The 27249-nt window shown below is 39.9% G+C and overlaps 1 protein-coding gene across 2 annotated transcripts in view; it reads right to left on the bottom strand.

The window, feature by feature from the left end:
- Positions 1-2801: 2801 nt before the first annotated feature.
- Positions 2802-27249, bottom strand: part of LOC125897984 (glucose-6-phosphate exchanger SLC37A4-like) — a 108848-nt gene continuing 84400 nt past the window's right edge. For both annotated transcript variants that reach the window (XM_049591559.1, XM_049591561.1), the window contains exons 4-10: positions 26665-26911; positions 6931-7083; positions 6757-6842; positions 6549-6662; positions 6387-6452; positions 6162-6300; positions 2802-3844 (exon numbers count right to left, since the gene is read on the bottom strand). In XM_049591559.1, coding sequence (XP_049447516.1) covers positions 3678-3844; positions 6162-6300; positions 6387-6452; positions 6549-6662; positions 6757-6842; positions 6931-7083; positions 26665-26911 — 972 coding nt within the window. In that variant the 3' untranslated portion in view covers positions 2802-3677. The remainder of the gene's footprint in view (positions 3845-6161; positions 6301-6386; positions 6453-6548; positions 6663-6756; positions 6843-6930; positions 7084-26664; positions 26912-27249) is intronic.

Below are 27249 nucleotides of genomic sequence, written 5' to 3'. Positions count from 1 at the left end.
TCTGCTAAGTAGTTCTTTTAGCCTGTCGAGGCAATTTTAGGTTTTATTTTTTATTTTGTTTATTTTTGTTCAGAAACAATTGTTATAATATATGTAAACGGTTTATCACATTACAAGCAAAAAACAAACAAATCCACAGAATTACGCAGATTGTCATTTTGGATAACCACTGAAAACAAAACAAAAAATCCACAGATTCCATTTGGGCCTGGTAATTAATATTAAGTAGAAACAGAATACTTAACAACTGCTATCATTAAAATTTAGAGAATTATGAGGTGTTTGTACTTGAGTATTTCCATTTTAAGATACTTCATACTTCTCTACATCTCAGAGGGAAACATTGTATTTTTTACTCCACTACATTTATTTATCTGCTTTAGTTACTTTGAAAACTTAGAGAGTTAATACAAAATATAATCAACTAATAAAAGATAACGCATTATTATAAAACTACCCAGCAGTATTTATACAAAGCCTTTAACATTTAAGTGATTACTGGTGCACTCTCTTTTCTTGCATGTTATCACACAAAATGAACTGCTTAAATGACACAGAGGACACAAAACTTGCATCTGTGATCACCGTTGGGGGGCTTTGATAAATGAATTAAATGACAAATGATCTAGTAGATCAGGGGCTTTTTGTTTTTATTTGGGCTATTCTTATTTTTGAAATAGCCTATATATTTAGTTTCAGGGCTATTAATAATACATTCAGGGCTGAAGCCACTGACACCCAGGCCCAACAATGCCACTGTCTGCTATTAATCACACTGCTGTCACTTTACCTTGTCATTTTGTATTCAAATGCTCTTGCAACCAAATTTCAATAAAGGCTTATCGTAATGTAAGGATTTAGTACACTGAGTTTGTCAAATAAATTGACTCTATCTCATTGTTTTAGATAAAAATTCCCACAGACACCCCCAGATTTTGTGCAATTTGGATTGCAGGAACCTCGTACGCTAGTGGGGTGGCATAGCTATAAAATGGTTCATTTTTGTGATAAAAGCACCAAATTTGGCAGATGTGTTGACAAATATATTTAGAACAAATCTTGATACTGGGGCATCAGAAACTCGCCCCCTGGTGGCCAGAGCAGGCAATTGAATCCTACCTTGCCCATGGACCCATCCCATTAAAGAAGCAACAGACAGCATTTTTGCCTATATATATCATTATGAAAATAATGTGGGTTGCACAGGGTAGTATACACAGTAAAATCAGACTATCAGCGTTTACATAGGTTACTTAGTGACTTTGTAATAAGCTTCTGCCACCAGGGACGAATTTTCGCGTAAAAAAATCTGCTTCATGGCAGGAAACGCGTCATGTTTTGCCAAACTGGTCGGTCAGCCAATCAGGGACTGGAGCTGGTCCTTATGAGGAACTGGCCGTGGCATGAGATAGTTGAGTCAGGAGCACAATGGCAGACGGACAAAGTTTGGAGATAAGTGAAAAACGGCCTCCCAAAAGAAAACGAGCTAATCTGTCTGAGGAGGAGAGGATGCACAAAAAGGAAAGTGATAAAAGAAGAGGAAAAAAAGAGTAAACCTCAGTCAGGCGTACAAGAGATGGAGGGAGTTCCGTGACCAAAGAGGCTTCAGAACTGATGTCCAGCTAGCTTTCTTTCTAATGGATCAGTAAGTAACACGGCTAAATGTTAGCTAGCCGAGAGAGGACTGTACCGTACTGGCTGCTAGTTCATTCCTAGCTGGCCATCATCGCAAATCGCTGCAACCAGGGACCGGGTAGCGAGTGTTGGTCGGCTGACATCTTCGTTGCCATTCTACGGCAGCCCTCGGACAGTGGGCACCCAGCCTCTCCCACTGGGAGAAGTGGAGTAAGATCCTCTCCTCCACTCTCGTTTGTCTGGTGAACACCTCTCCTCTGTCAACACACTCTGCCAGCAGTTTAATAATACTGATGCCAGTTGTAACATTTGAATGTTTTAGTAGTGAGTGTGTGTGTGTGTGAGAATGTATAGTGAGCCGGTGACTGTTGAAAAATAACTCCGCTGTGCGTTGGGGTTCCATTCCCCTGTCGGAATTATTTTTCAACAGTCACCGGCTCACTATACATTATCCCTTAAGTGTCTACTGTTGTTTGAACTGATACTGTGCATATTGGTATCATTTACTGTGAGCTGTTTGTACTGGTACTGTGCATTCTGGTATAATTATTTGCATTACTATTTGTTTTTTTCTTCAGATAAATCTGATAATTGTTGCTCGGTCTCTTTACTCATTTATTTAGTAGAGTGTCCACACACACTTTCTCATTCTACATACACATAGAGGTATACTGGTGGCTTTACAGCCTACATTTTATTGATTATCTCTGATCCCCACGGTCAATTTGGTCTTTGCGACAGTGCGAGCAACACCGCTGATGCTAGGTGGTGCCAAGCTAAAAAAAAACCCGAATCCTATCTGTTGCCTCTTTAAGGTCTGCTCAAAGATAATCAAAGTCCAGCAGAGAGACTGAAGCTGTCTTTGGGATAAATATGAAGGCCAGAAAGCAAAAAGAATTACTAGCCAATCTAATCACGTCCTGTCTAACGTGCCAGTGTGCATCTTTTGCCCATGTATCGATCTCTGACATATTACTACTGCTGCTGCTGCTTGTTTCTGCCTGTGAGTTTGTGTATGGTCTGGGTAGACTGTAAAACAGAATTGCCCTTCTGGGATAAACAAAGTTGTCTGAACTGAACTAAACTAAATAGATCTAATCTCACAGTAAGGCTGCAGGTGCAGTTTAATTTCTTCTGGTAAACAGATAAACAGAAACCAGACAAAGTAAACTTTACTTATTTACTAAATATCATTAATCTTTCAAAGCCATTGTACAATCCAAGTAATCCAATCAAAGTAATTTGTGTTGACAAAACACAGATTTTAAAGTAAGAAAGTTTACAGTATACAATCCAGTAGTTACTGCTGCACACATTTTCCAGTGGCAGTGACAAAAACACCTGTAGCAAAGGTCTGAAGTTAATCACTCCTTAAAAACATGTCTGATCACAAAAGCTGCCATGGCCTAAGAGGTCTGCAACAAAGTGTTATTCTGCATCATGTCACATACAGATGTGTATAAAATAATATACTCTTCAATTACTGAAGTGAAATTATGAGCCTATTACATTTGATCACATATGTGAGGTATTAGCAAAATTACCATGATACATGCTACCACATTTGTTCAAATACCTAGACAAATAATAGTCTAGATTATACAGGCTCATCAGTAAAGTTAGATAGAACTGACCTCCACTAAAGTCAATGTATGCAATGAGTAGCATGCATCCGCTTTAACAAAAAAAAACAAAAAAAACCAACAACAATCCATTTAAACCTTTTTATAAATTCACGTCCGTGTTTTTTTTTTCTCACATACAACTTCAATAAATTTTAAATTTCAGTTATCATCTACTGTCCTGAAAACTCTAAGTGTGTGTGCCAAAAGTACCTGATTGTGAATCTAAAGTGATTTACTGACTCACACCCACCCTGAGCATCGACCTAAGACCAATTCATACGAAAAAAAAGTGGAAGATTAGTGTATGTGACAGTGGTTTTGTTTGGTCAGATTGGTGTTGTATTAATGTACAGTAGTACAAATTCCATCTCGTCACAAAACAGGACATCAACAGTTGGCTTTGTTCAGGAAGATAAATTAGTCCATTTTCTCTGCAATTCGTCCCATTTTGGTACGCATGTTTCGTGCTAGGAAGAAGCCAATGGTGGCCATGGCCATTATCACCTCGGCTACCCAGAAAGCAAAGTCCCAGCTGTGCTGTTTAGCAATAGTGCTGAAGGGAAGCCCCGCCATAAAAGCCCCCACTGCAACAAAAGAAAGCTTGTTTAATAACAATAACAATAACAATAACAATAATAATAATACATTTGATTGATGGGCTCGTTTCAAAGCACTCAGACACCTTACAAGACACAGTTATAAAACAAGCAGCAATCTAGCCATGTATCATTAAGTCAAACAAATCAGTAATATACAATAATAAGTTATAAAATAACTAGACAAAAATATAATTATGAAAAATTAGGTATAAAATCATCACCATAAAGTCATCATCAGTGGAAGTCTAAATATGTGTGTCACCATTAAATCAGACCGAACAGGCCAGTTTGAAAAGGTGTGTTTTCAGATGGGATTTAAAAGTGGAAATAGAGTCAATATTGTGAATGTCTTGTGGGAGAGAGTTCCAAAGGCTCTAGACCCCATGGTAGTCAAGCAGGCAGATGGTGATGTGAGCTGGATTGCAGAAGATAAAGAGTACGGGAGGGTGTGTAGATATGATAGAGTTCGGACAGGTAGGAAGGGGCTTGATCATGAAGGGCAGTAAAGGTGAGACAAAGAAACTTAAAATCGATGCAATATTTAAGAGGAAGCCAGTGAAGCTTCTGGAAGCAGGATTGACATAATCTTTGGAGGAGATGATATGGTCGGTTGAATTATGGACCAACTGGAGTTTATGAAGACACTTGAGACAAAGACAGAGATGCAATAATCGATGCGAGATGTAAGAGTGAACAAGAAGGGCGGTGCTGTTTCGTGTAAGAGATGAGCGAAGAAGACAATCAATATTATGTAGATGAAAATATGTAGACTGAGTAACATTATTGATATGAGCCTCAAATGACAATGTACTGTCCAGGGTGACACCCAGACTCTTAACCTGAGAGGCATGATGGACTTTGGAGTTGTCAGTGGTCAGGGCAGTGCCAGCAAGTGGCATAAGCTGTATGGGCAAATGCTTAGCTGTATTGTTGTCAAAATGACAAAAAAACTCTCTGGTGCCCACTCAACTATCACTACACTACTGAGAGGAGTGGATGTGGAGAGAGAGAGAACATGAAGAAAAAAATGGGCAGGAGGAGAGCTAGTTACTGTTACCTATAAAGCAGCCAGTGGCCGCATCCAGCAGCTCACAGAGGTTACATTGATTTTCATTGTGAAGCATTCAAGCGCTATTCAGTAAAAATAAGTATTGGGTGAAGGTAAATCATACTGCTCTCATGATGTGTTCACCATAATCTTGTAAATTTAGCTTTTGGTGAGAAACTTAAATAAATCCAGCTTTTTGAAGGAGGAATTTGTGGGTGTTTTCACAAGTACTATAAAATAAGTAAGGATAAGGAAATTATGATGTAACATATATAGTTAAAAAGGCTTTTTATTTTTAAGATGTTTTTCATGACAGAAGATTATGTTAAAGGTTGTTTCATAAATGTGTATCATTGATTTTGTGCCCATTCAAAGGTAGTGTAACAAAGGACTGAATGACTTTAAAACTGTTCATTTATTTTTTATAGTGTAGATTTCTGTTTTTTCCCTGGTACAAAAGAAGAATAAATAAAAAAAAAACAAAGAAAGACCAATATAAAAACATCAGTGTCAGCTATTGGCCAAATTGTCATTTAAAACACTGGTATCAGTATTGGCCCAGAATTTCAAAATCGGTGCATCCCTAGTTCAATTAGTTAATTAATTAATGTGTATATTTTATTATTATTCTAAAATGTTATATATCATTTTATTTATTCTTCTGAGTTAATTTGAAATTCTTTTTTTATTTATTATTGATTTATATGATAATTACAACACATGTACAACATGTTACTGAAAACAAATTAGAACATATTTTAATTAGAACTTATTTTTTTATTGTTAGCTAAGTTGTTTATTTACTTTTTGGTAAAAAGCGTGCAATAGTTTGACTGTTAAAGGGGGCTCACATAAGGCACTAAATTTGCTAGAACCGCCACTGTTTCAGGGAGAGACTATGCGGTTAAGCAAAAACAAATGTAGTACCTACACACCTCCCAACATTCAAGACCATGCTCAAAACTCACCTTTTTAAATTAGCTTTTAATGTATAAGTTTGTGTTTTACACTGTTTTATTGCTTTTTCGAGTTTTATTTTATTCTGACTTAGCTCTATTCTATGGTTTTTCAAAACTGTAAAGTGTCTAGTAAAGTGTGAACATTTGTAAAAGTGCTTACAAATAAAATGTATTATTATCATTTATTATTATTATTATTATTACTACTACAAGGAGTCATATGAATCTATGAATGCTGAAATACTACAGGACATGATACAGATGTTTCTACTGGTCATGTGAATCTGTAGCTTACCATTAGCCATCAGCGCTACAACAGCATGAGAGGTTCCACAAAAATTTGAAGGAGCACTTTCACTGGCTATCACCCCAAACAAAGCAATTGGTCCGTAAGAAGAAAATCCAAACATTGCACCAAGGAACAGGATCCAGATCTGTGTAGGACAATATGAAAATGTAGAACAGTGCTCTTGAAAGCTACAATTTTGATACCCATGAACCCAAAACATTTTTAACATACCTCTTTTTCTGGTACACCAATGAGAATGGAGACAGGATGAAGGACTTGGACCCAAACAGGAGCCTCCTGAGCAAACATAATAATCTCTCATGATATTTTCAACATGGACAACACGATTTCAAGCATTTTACACAGTAATAAAAGAAACTGTGTTGCAATTACCTTCGCAATTTCAGGTGTGATAGTGACCCTGAAGAGGTACATGGACACATACATGCCAGCCATCATGAGAATGAGCAGGCCATGACGAGGGTTGCCGTAAGTGTCCAAGCCTTGCTGGAGGGAGTCAAAGAGAGGATGTTTTTTAACACTGACCCCGGCTGAATAAACCCAGTCATATCTGCCCAATTCATCCCAGCCTATCACTTACCCTGGCTACAGCTCTGTCAGAGAGGAAGCCTGCTGCAAGGCTGCCCACAAAACCTCCTACCTCCAAGGCACTTGTGTAGGTACTGCCTGTGAGCAACACAGCTGATGTCAGCACCCATAACCAGTTAGACAGAGTGAAAATCAGTGAGAAGCAATGGACAATTAAAATGCATACCCATCAGAGCAGTCTGGCCTTTCTCCTGCATGAGGAACAGCTGTCCCCAGTCAGTGGCAGCTGTCTTCACCCCAAACACCACCAAGTAGCCCAGAGACAGCACCCACAGAAAAGGAGAGAGGATGAACTCACTCAGGGTGCTCTCATTGTTGCCTGGTGAATTCAAGTACAGACAGTGAGTTACTAACATGCTCAAATAAACTAGACATCAGCAGTGGGTCAATATACAAGCAGTACAGTATACAGGAAATGCAGTAGTATGTGTGTGGGTTAAAAACATATTTCAGTTATATTCTATACATCCCCATCACATGGTGTAGCCAAGTCCCATTGAAATCAGTACAAATTATGCGTATGGACTGGGTACTGCAGTTGTGTGTTGATGATGGTATCTGGCTGCTTATACTGTACATCAGTTCTGAAAGATTCAATCTCAGAGAGTCACACAGATCTGTTAAAAATTTCAAAAACATAGTAATGTCCAGCCAACCACACAGAGACTGAAAGATCTGTTTGTCACATACTTATATGAACAATATGGTCAGTAAAATGCAGAGGTGGCATACTCTTGAGCAGGGGCACTCAGATACAAGTCTTTAGGTCCACTTGCAAAATTTCCAGTGTCACAGTTCCAAGAAGGAAGGATTAAATCACTGATATTTGAAGTACCAGTGACTCTAGGACTATGTGCACAATATAAATGTCTATATTCAATGAAGAAATGACACCTTTGTGTCATAGCTAAGTCCTGGGCACAAAAGGTATGACAAAGGAGAAACTGATCTCATTGTTCACTGGTGATTTACTGCTGTAAAACTTTTTCACCGTATTCATGGTGGAAAATGCCATTTCTCTTGATTTTACAATTTCTACCAGTAGCTTGATGTGACAACTTCAGCTTGTGAAATTTTGTGCTTTTTACATGTGAGCTCTGCATTATTCAAAATGGCCAGAGTTACATTAAGAAAATTGGTCTCTTGCTTTTTCCATGGGAAAATGAGCACGTACTTCTGGGCAGTGGTGTAAGGTAGTTACAACGGGCCCCAATGCATGCTATTATGACAGGCTCTAGTGAACTCTAATTACTGTTTATGCTCCTAAACTAAAAACTGTGTAATCTTATCATCTTGTCACATGATCAAATGGAGACTTGATAACACCAACATACCCAGATATAATCATTGCATATATGTATATGAGAAAAACACCAAAGAAATTAAGGAATTTATCATTTAATTGAATCTTTTTCTTATAGATTATTTATAGTTTCTGTATAATAAGCATATATTTGATAACATATTTTGTTATAGATTGCTTCCGACTGTTAAGAAGTACAACAAAGGAAAACCATGATGGGGATGGGCTTGACATTTCAAGCAAGAGTACCCAACTGCAGGCAAGATGGCGCCATATACACTGCACCGCCATATATCCAGTCCATACCGGAAGTTAATCTTCTTCGTGTATACATACCGGAAGTCAGTTTTTTGTTTTTTTTTCCCCAAGAAGTCGGTTTTCAGTCTGTCTTTTTTTCATATATATTTTAGCAATGTATTTACAAACTTTGAAACAGTCAACAATTATAAATATATATATATATATATATATGTAGAGCGAGAGAGAGAGAGAGAGAGAGAGATAGATAGATAGATAGATATGTGTGTGTGTGTGTGTGTGTGTGTGTGTGTGATAAAAATAAATAATGATAATAATAATAATAATAATAATAATAATAATTAAAGCTGCAAGCAGTTGTGATCAGGCCCTCGCTCCCCCATACAACCGTGGGGGCCTGATGCACGTGGGGGCTGTGGTGCGAAACGAGAAGGGAGAAAAACCTGGCAGGAGCACAAAAAGGCAAAGTTTCGTTCATCCACCAGGTGGCGCTACGAGCGTAACAAGATGTGTTAGAAGTTGACACAGTGAAGTTGATGTTCCCGTGGCCGCCACGGCAGCCTGCAACATGACAGCACACGTGTGTCACTGTGGAGATTCATCAACTTGATCATCGTGTAGCCACAAAATGTAGTTGATCAGGTCAGGAGCTTGAGGTTGGTGTTTGTCGGTGTAAAAGATGGCATTTCCTGTTTCCACAAGGGGGCGCCATGAGCAAGATTGCCTACGAGCATATGGAGGTGTTGAGGGCGGGGCTCTTACCATGTACAGAAATTTTTAAGCAGTTTGGATGAAGTATGTGGGAGAGAGAGCTGCTTCAATATGCATGGCGATGCATCAACAATGGCAGTGCCATAGCAGCCACACCCTTTGACCTACAGACATGCAGAGCACAACTTTTAATCAGCATGGTCACTGGATGATCTGTAAAAAATTTGAAGTCGACTGGATGAAATCCCTAGGACTAGTTCGTTAAAATACAATATGTGGAAATCACGCCAAAATGACAAGTCAAAATCAAAATGGCCGACTTCCCTTTTGGAGTAGACCATTGGTGCCAGAGACTTTTATGTGCGTCTGGACAATATACACATGTGTACCAATTTTCATGTTCCAACTATAAAAAAAACCCTATGGGGAGGGTTATTTGAAAATTTCAAGGGGGAGCTATAGAGGCATTTTATCCACCCCATGGGCGACGCCCCTATCAGATGCAAGCGCTCGCCATTCTTGACCTGTGTATCAATTTTCATGAGGATATGAGATCCCTGAAGCCATCAAAAAGCCAAACGTATTTTGTGGCGAGGGATCGACAGTCGCCACGCTGCCACACGGACACCATTAGACGTAGGTTTACAGCGTTCATAAGGTAGCTTCACCAACTTCTTCTGCATGCATTAGAAGTGGAATGAAGTTGATGCAGTCAAGTTTGTGTCATCAGTACATGTAAAAGTAAACTGGTCACTTCCTGTTACCACCGGGTGGCGCTATGAGATAGATGGGATATTAATATATCTGGCCGTTCAGGGCGGAGCCATCATCATGTCCAGCAAGTTTGAAGCTGCTGAGATCAAGTATGTGGGCGTGAGGTCTGTTCGAAATTCGATGGCGAGAAAACGAAAAGTTGCCAAAGTTTGTCATGCCCTAGCGGCCACGCCCCTTGACATAGTGTAAAGCTTTTAATAACTTTTGATCAGCATGTTCTCAGGATGATCTGTACCAACTTTGAAGTCAATCAGACGAAATCCCTAGGAGGAGTTCGTTCAAACATGTCAAAAATTCAAATCAAATTGGCTGACTTCCTGTTGGATTTACGGCATGGCTCCAAGAGGATTTTTTGTGCGTCTTGGCATGTTCTATGAGCCCACCAATTTTCATGCCTGTAGGTGAAACTCACAGGCGGGGCTCGAGGCACAAAATTTTCTAGGGGGCGCTATGTCGCCATTTGGCCCCATCCACATACAACACTGCCAAAATATCAAATTTTTCGCCAGACCAAACGCATGCCAAATTTGGTGAGTTTTTGAAATTGGGAAAGGGGCCAAATTGGAGATTACATATTTGTAATAATAATAATAATAACAATAATAATAATAATAATAATAATAATAATAATAATGAACAGCGTGATTATAATAGGGTCCTACACGGACGACTTTGTCGTCACTCGGGCCCTAATAATTAAAACTGCAAGCAGCAATGAACGGGCCCTCGCACCTTCACACAACGCAGGACGCCTTCTGATGCGTCAGTTCATTTCTGTCAAAGTTAGACATCGCATGCAGGACTGACTCTGCATATCCTTGATACAGTGCTGGAATGACATATTTCACATTTTGTGTCACTTCCTCTTTCCACTAGAGGGAGTTGGAGAGAGCACAAATTATACATCATGTTTGTGTACATCAAATATACACCACAGCATGTAACTTTCAGATAAATTGAAAGTTAAGTGTTTGATGAGACCTACTTCCTGTTGCCACTAGGTGGGTCTATGAGTATCAGGAAATATGGTAATGAAAATGTGTTCAGGGCGGGACTAATATGAATCATGTGAAGTTTGGTGGACAACGGACCATTTACTCCAAATTTATAGCAATTTCCTGTTTCATAGCAAGACATCAAAAGTAAACCCTCTGCAGCACGCATCAACACTAATGATATGTCATGTTTGTGTACATCAAATACACACCACAGAACTGAAATTTCAGGTGAATCTAAAGATAAGTGTCTGGTAAGAAGTACTTCCTTTCACCACTAGGTGGCGCTATGACGATCACGGAATATTGTCATATAAATGTGTTCAGAGTGGGACTAATATGAATCATGTCAAGTTTGGTGGACAACGGACCATTTACTCCAAATTTATAGCAATTTCCTGTTTCATGGCGAGACATCAAAAGTAAACCCTCTGCAGCGCGCATAGACACTAATGATATGTCACGTGTGTGTACATCAAATATAGACCACAGCACTGAAATTTCAGGTGAATCCAAAGATAAGTGTCTGATAGGAAGTACTTCCTTTCGACACTAGGTGGCACTATGATTATCAGGAAATATGCTAATGAGAATGTGTTCAGGGCGGGACTAATATGAATCATGAGAAGTTTGGTGGAGACAGGACCATTTATGCCAGAGCTACAGCAATTTCGTTTTTCATGGCGAGACCTCAAGATTCAACGCTCAGCAGCGGGCGCGCCATTCAACATTGGGCAAATCCTGTGATAACTTTTGGTCACAACGTAGTCACGCTTACATACAGCAAGTTTGGAGCCAATCTGATTAAATCTGTAGGACAAGTTTGTTCATTTACAAGCCCTGGAAATGCACAAAAGTGGCACAAGTAAATTCAAAACGGCGGACTTCCTGTTGGGTTTGGAGCATGGCTCCAACAGACTTTTCTGTACGTAATAGAGTGTTACAGGTGCCTACCAAGTTTCATACATGCAGGTCAAAGCAGCTTTGGGGGCTGCTTAATTGAAATATTCCAGGGGGCGCTGTTGAGCCATCTTGGTGCATCAAAGCACAAAAATCACATCAGACAACAGGACTTGTGACCTGTGATGTGTATGCCACGTTTGGTGAGTTTTCAAGCATCCCTTGTCCCTTCAAAACAACATCGTGTTTGATGGCGAACAAGGTGGCGCCACGGTGACAGTGTTTGATGAAAACTCAAAAGCTTCATTTTTAAGCATCATCAAGGTCTAAGGACTTAGACCAGCAAGTTTGAAGTGGGTCTGATTAACCTGCTAGAAGCGGGACATCAAAGAATGTATAAAGTAGCTTTCTGTTGCCAGAAGGTGGCGCTATGGCGGTGATTCAAAATTCCTCTGTGACTGTGTTCAGGGCTGGACTATCATCATATGTGTGAAGTTTTGGCAAGATATTCCCATGTGGAGTCAAGTTACAGCAACGTTTATCATCATGACGAAACATCAAAGTTCGCCACCAGGCCGTGGCCACGCCCTTCGACGAAAACTCAAAGTTTCCACAATAAAGCGTCATCAACGTCTTATGACTTTTTTCACCAAGTTTGAAGTGGATCTGGTCAAGTCTGTAGGAGATGTACATTAAAGTCTAAAACATGACATTTCCCTTTGCCAGTAGGGGGCGCTATGTTTAGCTCTAATTATTGGCATGTAGATGTGTTCAGGGTGGGACTGTCATCAATCCTGTGAAGTTTGGGCAAGATTGGACCATGTATGCTGGAGTTATAAACTACTTCCTGTTTAGTGGCGAGACCCCTAAATTTGACGCCATCCCACGGTCACACGCATTGACGAAAACTCAAGCTTTTGATAACTTTTCATCTTCAAGGTCTTGGGATGGGACAGACCATGGTTTGAAGTCGATCGGATGAAATCTCTAGGACTAGTTCGTTCATTTATGACCCCTGGAAATGGCCAAAAATGCACCAAAATTGCACAGTAAATTCAAAATGGCCAACTTCCTGTTGGGTTTAGAGCATACCTCCAAGAGGCTTTTTTATACATCTCTGGGCGTTACATAAGCCTGCCGAGTTTCATACATGTAGGTTAAATGAGCTTCAGGGGCTGTTTCCTCAAACTTTTGTAGGGGGCGCTACTGAGCCATTTTTTGGAACCCACACACGAGACCATTAAAATATCAAATTTTTCACCACTTCTGAGATGTGTGCAAAGTTTCATGAGTTTTTGGGTATGTTAAGCCTCCCAAAAAGGCGATTCATTTGGAGGAAGAAGAAGAATAATAATAATTAAAGCTGCAAGCAGCGATGAATGGGCCCTCGCACCTTCACGCAACTCGGGGGAGCTGGCAGTATGCCTTCTGACGCGTCAGTTCATTTCTGTCAAAGTTAGACATCGCATGCAGGAGTGACTTTGCATATCTTTGATACAGTGCTGGAATGACATATTTCACATTTTGTATCACTTCCTCTTTCCACTAGAGGGAGCTGGAGAGTGCAATAATTATACATCATATTTTTGTACATCAAATATACACCACAGCATTTAACTTCAAGATAAATCAAAAGATAAGTGTTTGATGAGACCTACTTCTTGTTGCCACTAGGTGGGTCTATGAGTATCAGGCAATATGGTAATGAAAATGTGTTCAGGGCGGGACTAATATGAATCATGTGAAGTTTGGTGGACAACGGACCATTTACTCCAAATTTATAGCAATTTCCTGTTTCATAGCAAGACATCAAAAGTAAACCCTCTGCAGCACGCATCAACACTAATGATATGTCATGTTTGTGTACATCAAATACACACCACAGCACTGAAATTTCAGGTGAATCCAAAGATAAGTGTCTGGTAAGAAGTACTTCCTTTCACCACTAGGTGGCGCTATGACTATCACAGAATATTGTCATATAAATGTGTTCAGGGTGGGACAAATATGAATCATGTCTAGTTCGTTCATTTATGACCCCTGGAAATGGCAAAAAATGCATCAAAATTGCACAGAAAATTCAAAATGGCTGACTTTCTGTTGGGTTTAGAGCATGCCTCCAAGAGGCTTTTTTGTACGTCTCTGGGCGTTACATAAGCGTCCCGAGTTTCATACATGTAGGTTAAACTAGCTTCAGGGGCTGTTTCCTCAAACTTTTGTAGGGGGCGCTCCTGAGACATTTTTTGGAACCTGCACACGAGACCCTTAAAATATCAAATTTTTCACCACTTCTGAGATGTGTGCAAAGTTTCATGAGTTTTCGGCTTTGTTAAGCCTCCCAAAAAGGCAATTCATTTGGAGGAAGAATAATAACAATAATAATAATAATAATAATAATAATAATAATAAATCCTTGCATTTCAATAGGGTCCTCACACCGCTAGGTGCTCGGGCCCTAATAATAACGATAATAATAATAATAATAATAATAATAATAATAATAATAAATCCTTGCATTTCAATAGGGTCCTCGCACCGCTAGGTGCTTGGGCCCTAATTACTGTTACATGTAGAAGTATATGATCTCAAACAGATACTTCTCATCAACATACCATGGAAATGAACTGCTTTTTCTGTATGGTTTTTCAGGTGCCTCTGGATCGCACTCTCATTTTTGGTTTTAAATTTGGGGCAGAGAGGACACCCAAACTCGGATGGTGAAAGGGTTGTGTGCCCCAGACTGGCTTTGTCACTCAAAATAGAGGGGTGCATCTGAAAAAAGGAGAAGTCAATCAACATTGATAGCTGGAAAACATATTGCACATCAACCATATTTTACCGATCTGAAGGACTCACGGTGGGGGAGGCACTACAGCTATTTATGTATCCACGTGTATGTGCACTAGTGCTCTGCATTACTAAAACATAATACAAATGTATTTTTTTGCAGACACCCAGGGCTTTGTTGCTATTAATGAGAGTACAGTTTTTATTTATTTAGTGTTGTTTTTAAATTCATATTCTGGTTATTATAATGGTTTTACATGCCCTTTTTGATCCTGCACTTTGATATGACGCACTGATGGCACTTTACCTTTTTACTGTTATTATGTTACTGTGTCTGACCTGTTTGTCTGTTTTGTGTGGATGAAGCCAAATCACTTAAACTGTGAACCAAATCTACCTTTGGGTACAAATAAAGTTACCTTACCTTACCTTATGTATACGTTATTTATCTGAACCGGTTAAATCTCGGAGGTCGCTCATGACGACTCTCGTTACTATTTTTAGAATATCTCCAGAAAAAAAGATGTATAGAACTTGATTGAGCAGTACAGGATTGAGGTTATACAAGCATTAATACACAAGGAGACCAGGCGAACCAAAAATTGTAAAAAAAAATGGCTTGTGTGCAGTGAGTGGGTGCACAGATGTTTTACACCACAACACACCAAAAATCAGAGGAACACATATTAACACTGCTGCAAACTACACATCTAAATTAACCAACACATCAAGCGAGGGCAGTAATAGTCTCTGACCAGCATTAACACTCTTTATACACAGACATTGATGAAGGGGAGCACAACAGACCTTGAGCAGCTAACGTTAAGTTAATGCCAATCATGCCCTTGTTTTTACACAACAAATGTGGCCAAACCCACCATCTGGTAGTAGTAATTTGTGCATGCCGAGATTCCCCACATAGAAGTCCCCCTAATTATTTGATACATTACGCATTATTGCATCTTACAGAATATAACACACGTGTTTAAAGATAATGAAAATGGCGGTTTGTGTAAAGACTGCGGTTTGGTAGTCTGTGCTAGTGCTAGCTACTAGCTAGTACTGCTAGTGCTAAGTACCGAACAGAATTTTGTTGAACAATGTACAATGACAATAAAGTTGTCTAATTCTAATAATTAAAAGACTTGTTCCCTTACCGTTCTTTCTCTTACTTGTGCGTGTATTGTTTGTATTCTTCTCTTCTTTTTCTTCTGCAAATAATATACATAAAGAAGACCAACTTCTGCTAGGGACTGTGGATATCCATCCCATCCCTTGTCTGCCATCTTGTCTGCAGTTGGGTCCCTCTCTTTTCAAAGGCATATAGCCCAGCAAATGGCACCATTTTTCATTATATGTGTTTTGTTTTGTTTTTTAACACAGGCATTATTCTAAGGTGGCAACATGAATTACCCACGAGGCCCCATTTTTGACCCTACATTTTGTAAGAGAGCTTGCTCTCTCTTTGGGCCCCTTTATCTCACGGGCCCCAGTGAAACCACCCTACCTGCACTGTCTATATTTACGCCCCCTGCTTCTGAGTGTATGTTTTTTTTTTTTAATCCAACCTTCCAACTCTGATAATGTTCTTGCAAATTCTGGCATACTAGCAGCTCAAAGCTGTGTGATTGAGGTGACATGATAGCTGTTTGTCACTCGGAAGTGATCAAGCAGGTTGTGCTGAAACTTTGCAAATAAATTTTACTTTCGTCTTGATCTGTCCCAGAGTCGGCATATTAGGTATGTGAGCTTTGTGCTAAAAGAAATACATGTAAAATATAAGAAATGTAAAGATAAAAAATCAATGATAAAAATTAAAAATATATCTTTGTATGAAAATGTTTAAGTGCATATTTTTATTGTAGGAAAAATGCCAAATGTAAATAGGTAACAATTGTAGGCAGACTGTATAATCAAAGAAATTGTACATACTCAGAGAAAGACGCTCTGGACAGAGATAGTTATCCTATTTGCCTTAGAGGAGAAGCTTTTTTAAGAAGTCTCTCTGTTTTGAACTTGTGGCTACACAGGCATTGGAGTATGGAAGCAGAAATTGTCCATAAGTCAGTAAGAGATCTGAGCTGCATTTCTTAAAACCCTTTGTCACCCAACGATGGCCCTATATCCACTTAGAAGAACACAATTTTTGGAGTTTAGGCATCTCTGACAACTATGCCTGAGATGTAATTACTGTTTGTGATTGGCTCAAGGGTTTTAGTTTAAAGCTACAACAGGTAAGTTTTATAAAAAATATAACTTTGTGTCATATTTGCTGACACTGTCACTGTATCCTAACAGAAGTAGCCTACATAAAACAGATAATCTTTGAAAAAAAAAAATCAGGTTCGCATGGCTCGCATGTAGTGTTCCTAATGGTATTTGCAAGAATCCACAAACAAAAACAACCAATCAGAGTCAGGAGTCTCTAATGTAATGTCAATCATGTCAGCATTTTTGCCTATATCAATCAATCAATCAATCAATCAATCAATCAATCAATCAATCAATTTTATTTATAAAGCCCAATATCACAAATCACAATTTGCCTCACAGGGCTTTACAGCATACGACATCCCTCTGTCCTTAAGACCCTCACAGCGGATAAGGAAAAACTCCCCAAAAAAAACCCTTTAACGGGGAAAAAAAAACGGTAGAAACCTCAGGAAGAGCAACTGAGGAGGGATCCCTCTTCCAGGACGGACAGACGTGCAATAGATGTCGTACAGAACAGATCAGCATAATAAATTAACAGTAATCCATATGACACAGAGAGAGAGAGAGAGAGAGAGAGAGAGATGCAGGTAATGACAGTAGCTTACAACAACATTAATGAAAGTAATAATATTATAGTTATAGTTCTGGTTACTGCGGTACAATATGTTGAAAGTATGTATTAATACCTGGCAGTATACATGTGTGACAATAATCATATGTGTATAATAACAGAAGAAGTATGACTAATGACTAATGATGGCAGCAGCAGGAGGCATCTGGCGGGACCACGGCAGCAGCACAACCACACACGTCACGCTGTCCAGGCACCGCTGTGATATGATTTAATCTGAGAGACAGTGGAGCACAAAGGCTCCGGAGAAGAAGCCGAGTTAGTGACATCCAGAATGGCCGAGTTAGCTAGATGCAGTAATAGGATACGAGAGAGAGAGAGAGAGAGAGAGAGAGAGAGAGAGAGAGAGAGAGAGAGAGAGAGAGAGAGAGAGAGAAGGGGCCCGGTGTATTATAGGGGGGTCCTCCGGCAGACTAGGCCTAAGTCAGCCTAACTAAGGGCTGGTACAAGGCAAGCCTGAGCCAGCCCTAACTATAAGCTTTATCAAAGAGGAAAGTCTTAAGTCTAGTCTTAAATGTGGAGACGGTGTCTGCCTCCCGGACTGTAACAGGAAGATGATTCCACAGGAGAGGAGCCTGATAGCTAAAGGCTCTGGCTCCTGATCTACTTTTGGAGACTTTAGGGACCACGAGTAACCCTGCGTTCTCAGAGCGCAGTGTTCTGGTGGGAAAATATGGCACTATGAGCTCTCTAAGATATGACGGAGCCTGACCATTTAGAGCTTTAAAGAGTAACAGTAGGATTTTAAATTCAATTCTGGATTTTACAGGGAGCCAGTGCAGAGAAGCTAAAACAGGAGAAATATGATCACGTTTCTTAGTTCCTGTTAGTACATGTGCTGCTGCATTCTGAATTAGCTGGAGAGTTTTTAAGGACTTACTAGAGCTACCTGATAATAGAGAGTTACAGTAATCCAGCCTTGAGGTAACAAAAGCGTGGACCAATTTTTTTGCATCTTTTCGGGTCAGGATAGGCCTAATTTTCGCAATATTACGCAGATGAAAAAATGCAGTCCGTGAGGTTTGCTTTAAATGAGAATTAAAAGACAAATCTTGATCAAATATTACTCCGAGGTTTCTTACGGTAGTGGCAGGGGCCAGAGCAATGCCATCTAGAGAAACTATGTCATCAGATAAAGAGTCTCTGAGTTGTTTGGGGCCAAGAACAATAACTTCAGTTTTGTCTGAATTTAACATCAGGAAATTGGTGCTCATCCAAGTTTTTATGTCTTTAAGGCAATTATGGAGTTTAGGTAATTGATTTCTTTCTTCTGGCTTCATTGATAAATACAACTGAGTATCATCCATAACAATGGAAATTTATAGAGTGATTTCTAGTGATGTTACCTAAAGGAAGCATATATAGAGTAAACAGGATTGGTCCGAGCACAGAACCTCGCGGAACTCCAAAACAAACTTTGAAATGCGTAAGGATGGTTCATTGCGACGTCAACAAATTGAAAGCGATCAGATAAATAAGATTTAAACCAGCTTAGTGCTGAACCTTTTAAGCCAATTAAGTGATCCAGTCTCTGCAGTAGAATTTGATGGTCAATTGTGTCAAGCGCCACTAAGATCTAATAAAACAAGTACAGAGAGTCCTTTGTCTGAAGCAATCAGAAGGTCATTTGTAATTTTAACTAGAGCTGTCTCAGTGCTATGATGCACTCTAAATCCTGACTGAAATTCCTCAAATAAATTATTATCCTGGAGAAAATCACACAGCTGGTCTGCGACTAATTTCTCAAGGATCTTTGACATAAAGGGAAGATTAGATATTGGTCTATAATTGGCTAACACCTCTGGATCCAGGGTGGGCTTTTTTTAGTAGAGGTTTAATTACAGCTATCTTAAAGACTGTGGTACATAGCCTGTTAATAAGGATATATTGATCATATCTAATATATGAGTGTTAACTAAAGGAAAGACCTCCTTAAGTAGCCTAGTTGGAATGGGGTCTAAGAGACACGTTGATGATTTAGATGAAGAAATCACTGCAGTCAATTCTTGAAGAGAAATTGGAGAGAAGCAATCTAAATATATATTAGATTTTACAGCTGTGTTTGAGGTTAGATAGGTACTATCTGAGGGCAAGAGGTCATGAATTTTGCCTCTAATAGTTAGAATTTTGTCATTAAAAAAGCTCATAAAATCATTACTGCTAAGGGCTAAGGGAATACAAGGCTCAATAGAGCTTTGACTCTCAGTCAGCCTGGCTACAGTGCTGAAAAGAAACCTGGGGTTGTTCTTATTGTCTTCTATTAGAGCTGAGTAATAGTTTGCTCTGGCATTGCGGAGGCCCCTCTTATAAGTTTTGAGACTGTCTGTCCAGATTAAACGGGATTCTTCCAGTTTGGTTAATCGCCAATTCCTTTCAAATTTTATATTTGTTTTAACTTACGGGTTTGACAGTTATACCAAGGAGCGAACTTTCTTTGCTTTTAACTTCTTTTTAAGAGGAGCTACAGAGTCGGCGTTGTTAAGTAGCGAGCCTCACGGTGCTATCAACAAAATGATCAATTCGGGAGAGGTTAAACCTCTGTTACTGAAGGTATTGGTATTGAATTTAACGACGAAGTAATCTTTTCCTTAAGTTTTGCGACAGCACTATCTGATAAACATCTAGTATAGTAACTGTTGCTGAGTGGCGTGTAATCGAGTAAAAAGTAATCAGATAATGATCCGATAGCGAGGGATTCTGTGGAAAGACTTTTAGGTTATCAATTTCAATTCCATACGTCAGAACTAGATCAAGGGTATGGTTAAAACAATGAGTAGGTTCATGTACACCCTGACTGAAGCCAATGGAGTCTAATAAACGCGGTAGCCAGGGAGTCATTATCAACGTCGACATGAATGTTAAAATCGCCTACAATAATAACTTCATCTGATTTAAGAACTAAACTGGATAAAAACTCTGAGAATTCAGATAAAAATTCAGAATACGGGCCAGGAGCACGGTACACTATAACAAATAAAAGTGGCTGCGAGGTTTTCCAGGTCGGATGTAAAAGACTAAGAACGAGGCTTTCAAATGAATTATAATCTAGTTTAGGTTTAGGAGTGATTAACAGGCTAGAGTTAAAAATGGCTGCAACTCCCCCTCCTCGGCCGCTGCCTCGAGGAATGTGGGTATTATTATGACTGGGAGGAGTGGACTCATTTAGACTAACATATTCATCTTGACACAGCCAGGTTTCAGTGAGACTGAGTAAATCAATATGATTATCTGATATTAATTCATTTACTGACACTGCTTTAGACGATAGAGACCTGATATTTAACAGTCCGCATTTAATTCTCCTGTTTTGTCTTTCTGTCACAGAAGACGTTTTAATTTTTATGAGGTTGTTATGCACAACTCCTCTTTGTTTAATTTTAGATTTAGATAATTTAGGCGGTCGGGGGACAGACACCGTTTGTATAAAACTATTAAAACTATGGCTGGGTAACTGAACTAGAAGCTCAGAGAGGCGTTTAGGACTGCGTATATATATCATTATGAAAATAATGTGGGTTGCACAGGGTAGTATACACGGTAAAATCAGACTATCAGCGTTTACATAGGTTACTTAGTGACTTTGTAATAAGCTTCTGCCACCAGGGACGAATTTTTGCGGAAAATATCTGCTTCATGGCAGGAAATGCGTCATGTATTGCCAAACTGGTCGGTCAGCCAATCAGGGACTAGAGCTGGTCCTTATGAGGAACTGGCCGTGGCATGAGATAGTTGGGTCAGGAGCACAATGGCAGACGGACAAAGTTGGGGAGGCGAGGATGCACAAAAAGGAGAGTGATAAAAGAAGAAGAAAAACAAGAGTAAACCTCAGTCAGGCGTTCAAGAGATGGAGGGAGTTCCGTGACCAAAGAGGCTTCAGAACTGATGTCCAGCTAGCTTTCTTTCTAATGGATCAGTAAGTAACACTGCTAAATGTTAGCTAGCCGAGAGAAGACTGTACTGTACTGGCTGCTAGTTCATTCCTAGCTGGCCATCATCGCAAATCGCCGCAACCAGGGACCGGGTAGCAAGTGTTGGTCGGCTGACATCCTCGTTGCCATTCTACGGCAGCCCTCGGACAGTGATTACCCCCACCCCCCCGCCGCAGCTACTGGGCACCCAGCCTCTCCGACCGGGAGAAGTGGAGTAAGATCCTCTCCTCCGCTCTCGTTTGTCTGGTGAACGCCTCTCCTCTGTCAACACACTCTGCCGGCAGTTTAATAATATTGATGCCAGTTGTAACATTTGAATGTTTTAGTAGTGAGTGTGTGTGTGTGTGTGTGTGTGTGTGTGTGTGTGTGTGTGTGTGTGAGAATGTATAGTGAGCCCGTGACTGTTGAAAAATAACTCTGCTGTGCGTCGGGGTTCCATTCCTCTGTCAGGAGTTATTTTTCAACAGTCACCAGCTCACTATACATTATCCCTTACGTGTCTACTGTTGTTTGAACTGATACTGTGCATATTGGTATCATTTACTGTGAGCTGTTTGTCTGGTACTGTGCATTCTGGTATAATTATTTGCATTACTATTTGTGTTTTTCTTCAGATAAATCTGATAATTGTTGCTCGGTCTCTTGACTCATTTATTTAGTAGAGTAATGAGTTTGATCATTTTGTCGATAGCGCCGTAGGCTCGCTGCGAACAACACTTGACTCTGTAGCTCCTCTTAAAAAGAAGTTAAAAAAGCAAAGAAAGTTCACTCCTTGGTATAACTCTCAAACCCGTAAGTTAAAACAAATATCGCGAAAATTTGAAAGGAATTGGCGATTAACCAAACTGGACAAATCTCGTTTAATCTGGACAGACAGTCTCAAAACTTATAAGAGGGGCCTCCGCAATGCCAGAGCAAACTATTACTCAGCCTTAATAGAAGACAATAAGAACAACCCCAGGTTTCTTTTCAGCACTATAGCCAGGCTGACTGAGAGTCAAAGCTCTATTGAGCCTTGTATTCCCTTAGCCCTTAGCAGTAATGATTTTATGAGCTTTTTTAATGACAAAATTCTAACTATTAGAGGCAAAATTCATGACCTCCTGTCCTCAGATAGTACCTATCTAACCTCAAACACAGCTGTAAAACCTAATATATATTTAGATTGCTTCTCCCCAATTTCTCTTCAAGAATTGACCGCACTGATTTCTTCATCTAAATCATCAACGTGTCTCTTAGACCCCATCCCAACTAGGCTACTTAAGGAGGTCTTTCCTTCAGTTAACACTCATATATTAGATATGATCAATATATCCTTATTAACAGGCTATGTACCACAGTCTTTTAAGGTAGCTGTAATTAAACCTCTACTAAAAAAGCCCACCCTGGATCCAGAGGTGTTAGCCAACTATAGACCAATATCTAATTTTCCCTTTATATCAAAGATCCTTGAGAAAGTAGTCGCAGACCAGCTGTGTGATTTTCTCCATGATAATAATTTATTTCAGGAATTTCAGTCAGGATTTAGAGTGCATCATAGCACTGAGACAGCACTAGTCAAAATTACAAATGACCTTCTGATTGCTTCAGACAAAGGACTTGTCTCTGTACTTGTTTTATTAGATCTTAGTGCAGCGTTTGACACTATTGACCATCAAATTCTACTGCTGAGACTGGAACACTTAATTGGCCTAAAAGGTTCTGCACTGAGCTGGTTTAAATCTTATTTATCTGATCGTTTTCAGTTTGTTCACGTTCATAATGAATTATCCTCACGTACCAAAGTTTGTTTTGGAGTTCCACAAGGTTCCGTGCTCGGACCAATCCTATTTACTCTATATATGCTTCCTTTAGGTAACATCATTAGAAATCACTCTATAAATCTCCATTGTTATGCGGATGATACTCAGTTGTATTTATCGATGAAGCCAGAAGAAACTAATCAATTAACTAAACTCCATAACTGCCTTAAAGACATAAAAACCTGGATGAGCACCAATTTCCTGATGTTAAATTCAGACAAAACTGAAGTTATTGTTCTTGGCCCCAGACAACTCATTGACTCTTTATCCGATGACATAGTTTCTCTAGATGGCATTGCTCTGGCCTCTAGTACTACCGTAAGAAACCTCGGAGTGATATTTGATCAAGATTTGTCTTTTAATTCTCATTTAAAACAAACCTCACGGACTGCATTTTTTCATCTGCGTAATATTGCAAAAATTAGGCCTATCCTGACCCGAAAAGATGCAGAAAAATTGGTCCACACTTTTGTTACCTCTAGGCTGGATTACTGTAACTCTCTATTATCAGGTAGCTCTAGTAAGTCCTTAAAAACTCTCCAGCTAATTCAGAATGCAGCAGCACATGTACGAACAGGAACTAAGAAACGTGATCATATTTCTCCTGTTTTAGCTTCTCTGCACTGGCTCCCTGTAAAATCCAGAATTGAATTTAAAATCCTACTGTTAACTTATAAAGCTCTAAATGGTCAAGCTCCATCATATCTTAGAGAGCTCATAGTGTCATATTATCCCACCAGAACACTGCGCTCTGAGAACGCAGGGTTACTCGTGGTCTCTAAAGTCTCCAAAAGTAGATCAGGAGCCAGAGCCTTCAGCTATCGGGCTCCTCTCCTGTGGAATCATCTTCCTGTTACGGTCCGGGAGGCAGACACCATCTCCACATTTGAGACTAGACTTAAGACTTTCCTCTTTGATGAAGCTTATAGTTAGGGCTGGCTCAGGCTTGCCCTGTACCAGCCCCTAGTTAGGCTGACTTAGGCCTAGTCTGCCGGAGGACCCTCCTATAATACACCGGGCACCTTCTCTCCTTCTCTCTTTCTCTCTCTCTGTCTCTCGTATTCTATTACTGCATCTTCCTAACTCGGCCATTCTGGATGTCACTAACTCGGCTTCTTCTCCGGAGCCTTTGTGCTCCACTGTCTCTCAGATTAACTCATATCGCAACGGTGCCTGGACAGCGTGACGTGTGTGGTTGTGCTGCTGCCATGGTCCTGCCAGATGCCTCCTGCTGCTGCTGCCATCATTAGTCATTAGTCATACTTCTACTGTTATTATACACATATGACTATTGTCACACATGTATACTGCCAGATATTAATACATACCTTCAACGTATTGTACCACAGTAGCCAGAACTATAACTATATTATTACTTTCAACAATGTTGTTGTAAGCTACTGTCATTACCTGCATCTATCTCTCTCTCTCTCTCTCTCTCTCTCTCTCTGTGTCTCATTGTGTCATGTGGATTACTGTTAATTTGTTATGCTGATCTGTTCTGTACGACATCTATTGCACGTCTGTCCGTCCTGGAAGAGGGATCCCTCCTCAGTTGCTCCTCCTGAGGTTTCTACCATTTTTTTCCCCATTAAAGGGTTTTTTTTGGGGAGTTTTTCCTTATCTGCTGTGAGGGTCATAAGGACAGAGGGATGTCGTATACTGTAAAGCCCTGTGAGGCAAATTGTGATTTGGGCTTTATAAATAAAAACTGAATTGAATTGAATTGAGAGTGTCCACACACTTTCTCATTCTACATATACATAGAGGTATACTGGTGGCTTTACAGCCTACATTTTATTGATTATCTCTGATCCCCACGGTCAATTTGTCTTTGCGACAGTGCGAGCAACACCGCTGATGCTAGGTGGCGCCAAGCTAAAAAAAAAACAACGAATCCTATCTGTTGCCTCTTTAATTCTCCTGACAGACACCGTTTGTATAAACCTATGGGTGGGTAACTGCACTAGAAGCTCAGATAAGCATCTAAGACTTCAACTCTGAGTCCTGGTCTCAACTCTGGGTTGTCAGGGTTTTGAATTACTAATAAACTTGGCCAGGTTCCTAGATATGAGAGCAGCTCCATTCAAAGTGGGATGAATGCCGTCTCTCCTACTAAGACCAGGTTTTCCCCAGAAAGTCTGCCAATGATTAACGAAACCCACATTGTTTGCTGGACACCACCTTGACAGCCAGCGATGAAATGATGACACGCAGCTAAACATATCATCAGTGGTCAGATTTGGGAGGGGTCCAGAGAAATCTATGGAGTCCAACATAGTTTCTGCGCAGAATTTATCTGAAATAGGGACCACGGAACAAATGTTCCAATTCATTAAGTTAAGAACGGAAAACGATTATCTGTTTACTGGGGCTACAAATACTGCAGCTGATGGATACAGGTGAGTAGTTTGCTCCATCATTTCTTTTGATTGATGTCTTTATTTCGAACATGACAATTATTACAAAACAGTAGTTAACTTATTTAATCCTACCCCTTTTATTCACTAATTAATAATCTTTAACTTTCCTTTAGATATCCAACGTAGTGTTATATATGCCAGCATACTGACTTCCTTAAATGCATGTAATGGAAATATTTAATGAGAGGGTATTCTTTACTGTTACTGCCATGAGAGTGATGTGGTCAGGAATGATGCTCTTGCATTAGCCATCTTTGAAGAAGGAACAGAAACTGTTTCCTGTTTAGACCATTTCTGTACTGAAATAAGTGAAAAAATAAGTGAAAAAATAACTAAAAAAATAAATAATGGTAGAAATAATGGCCTTGATGTATAGGACAGGCAGAGCGTACTTGCTGTAGCTCTGGTTGAGGGTGAGAGGCTGCCAGCAAATAGTTTGTTGGGCACAGGGAAACGGAGATCTGTGTGGGTACATGAGACCATAAAAAGAGGGTGGATCACTAGGAGTACCACCAGTTGGTCCAGGAGCTTCACCTCCATGATGGCCATTTCCTGGTGTATTTTAGGATGACTTGGGGGCAGTTTGACAACCTGCTGTCTATCGTCAGGCTACAGCTCTAGGTATCCAGCAACCACTACCACCTGTTTCTCCTCCATTGTTTAACAACTGTAAACTTGTTGTCATGACCACCACCAGAAAGCAAATCATCTGATTGAACGATGGGAAAAAAGTGGAGATGGCCTGGGGCGTGTTTCCACGCTGAGTTTAAGATTTTTCAACTCGAGGAGTTCAGTGCATTCTAGCAAAAATGCCAGGCGTCTAGAGTGCTGAAACATGAGGCGTGTAACAACGCCAAAACAGTGAACAAAAGCTTCATTCTCATTAAAAACAGTTACAAAAGGCCACCTCCAGCTACTAAAATGCTTTCTCTTTAATCAGGGCCTGAAGAGGTACTTGGGTCTGTGGAAGTTACCAGAAGTTGTCATACATACTGATCACATATATCATAACTTTGGATGTTGGGGCACACCCATTGCTAAGATGTTATAACCAAAAGGGAGTTAACATGGCACCATGTGATTGACATGCTTTGAGGTTACCATTCTCAGCTACACAGGGAGTGGCCTATATATCAACTGTAATCCACGGACTCACCAACTCTATTTACTTACCTCCCTTAGCCCCCTTGTTGGCTGCTGCCTCGATGCTAGGCAGGCCCACATTTTTTGGCTCATTCTTTACAAACACCAAACAAATAAATGAGAAAGCAGCACAGATAATGCCTGACATAGTCAGGATATTCCTCCAGGTGTAGTACTGCAGAAGCACTGTGACCAGGATTGGTCCCAGACTTCCAGCTAGGTTCATACTGCAGGACAGCACAGACCACCATGTTCCAAACCGGGAGGGCTCAAACCACTGTTTGAAAAGAGACACAGGAGAAAACAAAGCAGAGCAGAGTAAATATTTCTAAATTACTACAATGCAGGCAGAGAATGCAGACTTACTTTTCCTTCACATGGATGTTTACCACTATCATATATTGTAACATCTACGGTTACTTTCCATGTTGCACTTTCCTGAAGAAACCCACAAGTCATGTTCCAAAACAAGCTTATTCACATCATTTAATTATCTTTCAGAGAGGGGAGGCAAGACTTTGATTTACAGCACTCTCTTTTGAGAACAACACTGTTCAGATTCTTCTTATATTTTACTGCTGGCACATGCAGTCACGCACCTTCATGATGTACTAC

This window comes from Epinephelus fuscoguttatus, linkage group LG12 (genome assembly GCF_011397635.1).
Source record: "Epinephelus fuscoguttatus linkage group LG12, E.fuscoguttatus.final_Chr_v1".
NCBI lineage: Eukaryota > Metazoa > Chordata > Actinopteri > Perciformes > Serranidae > Epinephelus > Epinephelus fuscoguttatus.
Note: the sequence above shows the minus strand (reverse complement) of the source record. Positions and strands in the feature narration are given on the sequence as shown.